The sequence below is a fragment of the Hipposideros armiger genome, unplaced genomic scaffold (genome assembly GCF_001890085.2).
Source record: "Hipposideros armiger isolate ML-2016 unplaced genomic scaffold, ASM189008v1 scaffold_268, whole genome shotgun sequence".
Classification (NCBI taxonomy): domain Eukaryota; kingdom Metazoa; phylum Chordata; class Mammalia; order Chiroptera; family Hipposideridae; genus Hipposideros; species Hipposideros armiger.
The window spans coordinates 2,338,373-2,342,862 of NW_017731618.1; the positions used below are offsets into that span (position 1 = coordinate 2,338,373).

Here is a 4,490-nt window from a genome sequence, read left to right on the forward strand (position 1 = left end):
CTATTTGGAAGTGCTGAAAAGGCTGCGTGAAAAAGTTAGACGACCTGAACTTTTTGCCAACAATTCATGGCTCTTGCATCACAATGCACCAGCTCACACTGCACTGTTTGTGAAGGAGTTTTTAGCCAGTAAACACATAACTGTATTGGAACACCCTCCTTGCTCACCTGATCTGGCCCCCAGTGACTTCTTTCTTTAATCGAAGATAAAGGAAATATTGAAAGGAAGACATTCTGATGACATTCCATACATCAAGGGTAATACGATGACATTGGTGCATAGCTTCCCAAGGGGAGTACTTCGAAGGTGACTGTAGTGATATTCAGCAATGAGGTATGTAGCGCTTTTCCTAGGATTAATTTGTGAACTTAATTTTCCGACCTCATATGTCTGCACATTCAGTATCTTGGTTCCTTTTCAAACTTCCATGGGTGTACTGACCTGAGCCCCTTTTCCCACCTCTCCTCTTCCTGGCTGCAGCTGCTGTATCCTTGGTCCTTGTTGTCAGGTCCTTGATCTTCAGCCTCTTCCTTGTGACCGTTGTTACTGTCTGTGGGCAGCCGGGTGCTACCCATAGGCCTGTTGGGATTTGCAAACTCCTGCACTGAATTCACATCAAATAAATACCCGTCCTCCTCCTGGGGCTCATCTTGGCACTGCCCCAGAGCGCCTTCTCTCCCTGCAGCACACAATTCAAGCTGCCGCAGGCCACATACTTGTCCAGGAGCTGTTGGTTGAGAAAGTTCTTGTCCCATTTAAATTTCTGCAGAAAAATGACAGCAAGATCCAAGAAGCTCCTGGTGCAAACTGTGGCAGAAAAACCTCCACAGAAGACAGTTTGCAGGGCCAGCCATATAGTTCACAGCTGGCAGCTACCCAGTGGGTCAGAGATGCAAGAGGCTCTCTGGCATCTTCCCGAATAGCATCTCCTCTAGTCTGGCATAGGAGCAGTCCTATGTGTCACCAGCTGCCTATCTGTGGGGGACATATGCCAGGTACCCAGGGCTACTAAACATGTGGCCCCCACACAGGCAACCCACAAGCCCAGGAGGATCAGCTTGTTGATGCTGTGTGGGGGTCACAGTGAATTAGCTCCCACAGTGTCGGCACTCAGCATAGCACCACTGGGCCTGGGTCGCCTCGTCCTAGAACACCTGCAGTTCCATGGGCACTCAAAGCTCTACCCTGACAGCAGCCCTGGGAACGCCCAGCAAGGCTACCTTCTGTGTCCTGCCCAGCTCTGTTCCTGCAGCGCATGGGCCATGGTGGGGAAGCAGAGGCCCTGAAACATTCAGCAGGGTTCCTCAGCACCACTTTAATTATCATTTACTAAGTAACTCATAATTTAAATAATCTTTTGATTACCTCAAAACCATGCTCAAGGCTGGACATACGTAAATTACTAAACAAAGTTTAGATTTTTAATTTGAGCAAAATTCTTTTCCACTTAACCTCCCAAACTCTCAATTCTAAACACATACACATTTGGATGACAGAATGTCTATGCTAAGGATTCTATGGGAGATAACATCAATGGGAAAATTAAAAAAAAATTGTTTTCTATATTATAATTACACATCTCAGGAATTTTATTTTGGTAAGTTGGCTATGAAAACTTTCAACTTCCAGGAATTATAATTGCAGGCTTTTGTGCATTAGCTAATGAAAGACCCAGAATTTAAAATAGCTAAGTTGATGTTTTTAAACAGGAGTACATTAAACTAAAATATTAAGATATGTATCACAAAGCAAAACTTTAACATCAGTGTAACAGAGAATCCATCCTGAACTAGGTAACTGATTTTTTATCTTCCTTCACAATTATTCAATTGTATTTATCCAACAATTTCACTTATTTTTAACACATTGGCATTATTTTAATCTCTACCCTATACTTTTTGTCTTATTTTTATTCTTGTGATCATTACGTTGTCAAGGGTCCTTTGCTCTCAACATATCATATTGTGAGATCATAATTGACTAAATATCCAAACCACAATAGTTAGAAAGTATAGCATGGAAGAGAGAGAAACTGAAGGACAAATAGGGTGGAAGAGAAAGAGGTGAGAAGCAGATAAAGAGTAATAGAATGTCAGCAAAAGTTTTTTTTTTTCTACCATATTACATAAGGCATGGGTTTTTGTTTGGCTCTTTAAGTAATCACAGTAGTTCCTAAAACATAGAAGTGCTCAGTATATATTTGTTAAAGAAATTAAGCATTTTAGGAAGATGTATATTATAAAACTTTTTTCTAATTAAAATGTATTGGGGTGACAATGTTAGTAAAATTACAAAGGTTTCAAGTGTATAATTCTATATTATTAGGTTGGTTTTTGCATTGTTGAAATTTGCCATTTGATATTGGAATACATTCTTAAACAAATGTGGTTATATTATACATTTTAATGCACAGTTCTGGCTTTATGATTTCTTTTTGCCAATTACACCTACTTGTGTTTATTTTATATGTATTTTAGAGTATGGAAATGATGTCAGACAAAAAGCAAATTCAAGCAATTTTCTTATTCGAGTTCAAAAGGGGTCGTAAAGCAGCGAGACAACTTGAAACATCAACAACACATTTTGCCCACGAACTGCTAACCAACATATGGTGCAGTGGTGGTTCAGGACGTTTTGCAAAGGAAACATGATCCTTGAAGACGAGGAGTGTAGTGGCCGGCCATCGGAAGTTGACAATGACCAACTGAGAACAATCATCACTGCTGATCCTCTTACAACTGCAGGAGAAGTTGCCAAAGAACGCAACATCGACCATTCTACGGTTGTCCGGCATTTGAAGCAAATTGGAAAGGTGAAAAAGCTCGATAAGTGGGTGCCTTGTGAGCTGACCACCAATAAAAAAAATCGTGGGTTTGATGTGTTGTCTTCTCTTATTCTACACAAAAACAATAAAACATTTCTCCACCAGACTGTGACGTGCGACGAAATGTGGATTTTATACAACAACCAGCGATGGCCAGCTCAGCGGTTGGACCTAAAAGAAGCTCCAAAGCACTTACACCAAAAAAAGGTCATGGTCACTGTTTGGTCCTCTGCTGCCGCTCTGATCCACTACAGCCTTCTGAATCCCTGCAAACCCATTACATCTGAGAAGTATACTCAGCAAATCAGTGAGATGCACTGAAAACTGCAATGCCTGCAGTCGGCATTGGTCAACAGAAAGGGACCAATTCTTCACAGCAACACCAGACCACACGTCTCACAAACAATACTTCAAAAGTTGAGCAAATTGGACTACAAAGTTTTGCCTCATCTGCCATATTCTCCTGACCTCTGGCTAATCGACTACCACTTCTTCAAGCATCTCAACAACTTTTTGCAGGGAAAATGCTTCCACAACCAGCAGGATGCAGAAAATGCTTTTCAAGAGTTCATCAAATCCCAAAACACAGATTTTTATGTTACAGGAATAAGCAAACTTATTTCTCATTGGCAAACATGTGTTAGTAATGGTTATTGTAATGGTTCCTATTTTGATTAATAAAAATGTGTTTGAGCCTAGTTATAATGATTTAAAATTCATGGTCCAAAACCGCAATTGCTTTTGCACCAACCTACATGGTCTATATTGTCTATATATCACATTGTGTATTCACCACCCAGAGTCAGTTCTCCCTCCATCACCATAAATTTGACCCCATTTACCCTCATCAAATTAAAGAGGAAGAATACTAGAATCAAAATAGCCAGTGAGAAAACAAACACTATATTTTCATATTTATACTTCAATGGCTTAAACTATAACAATCAGTAAAACAAACTTTTCTAAGGACACCCAGACAATGCCCGCCTCAACAAACATTTTATAGACTCTAGTATCAGTAACCCAAGAAGTCATGCCTAATGATTTCTAAATTGTTTGGTCAGACCTCTCGAATACTGTGAGTTATATATGTGAAGGAGCAAATGCACAGACTTCTATAGATATTTAAAAAGTTAAGTCAACAAAACAGCATTAGTTGACTCTGTGACTAAAACGTAAACTACTTTTAAAAGTATTACCTAAGATTGTCTTCCTGTAAAATTCCTCAATTACTTAATAATAAAAACAAATGTAAATTTATAAATATACCAACAGATCTAGGACAACAAACACACTGACCTAAATTACCCAGGGTTTTTATTTTGCTTTTCAAGTATTTTGAAATGCTAATGTGACTTGAAGAATACAAGTAATCTGAACTGCCACAAAATATGAAATGTGTAAAATGGCAACTTAGCCTATACATTTTTTTCTTCAGATACTTGTTAATTTTGTTCCATGTGGATGAAGAATGAGACAGTGTAGTTAATTGTTATTTATTTGCTATTCACTATATTCTTTAAGGGTTTTGATTCAGCTATACAAAAACAACAATCCAGGCAGAAAATTGGCAAATGTGCTTGAAACTATTTTCTCCAGTGAAATCATCTTATAATGATTTGCAAGAGTTGAACATTTCTGAAAATACATAAATCTACATAGGACA

At 38.8% G+C, this 4,490-nt stretch overlaps 1 protein-coding gene across 1 annotated transcript in view; it reads right to left on the reverse strand.

Annotated features, from left to right (window-relative positions):
- Window positions 1–755, reverse strand: part of ERBB4 (erb-b2 receptor tyrosine kinase 4) — a 462,722-nt gene extending 461,967 nt beyond the window's left edge. The window contains exon 1 of the mRNA XM_019656860.1: window positions 442–755. Coding sequence (XP_019512405.1) covers window positions 442–755 — 314 coding nt within the window. The remainder of the gene's footprint in view (window positions 1–441) is intronic.
- Window positions 756–4,490: the final 3,735 nt, after the last annotated feature.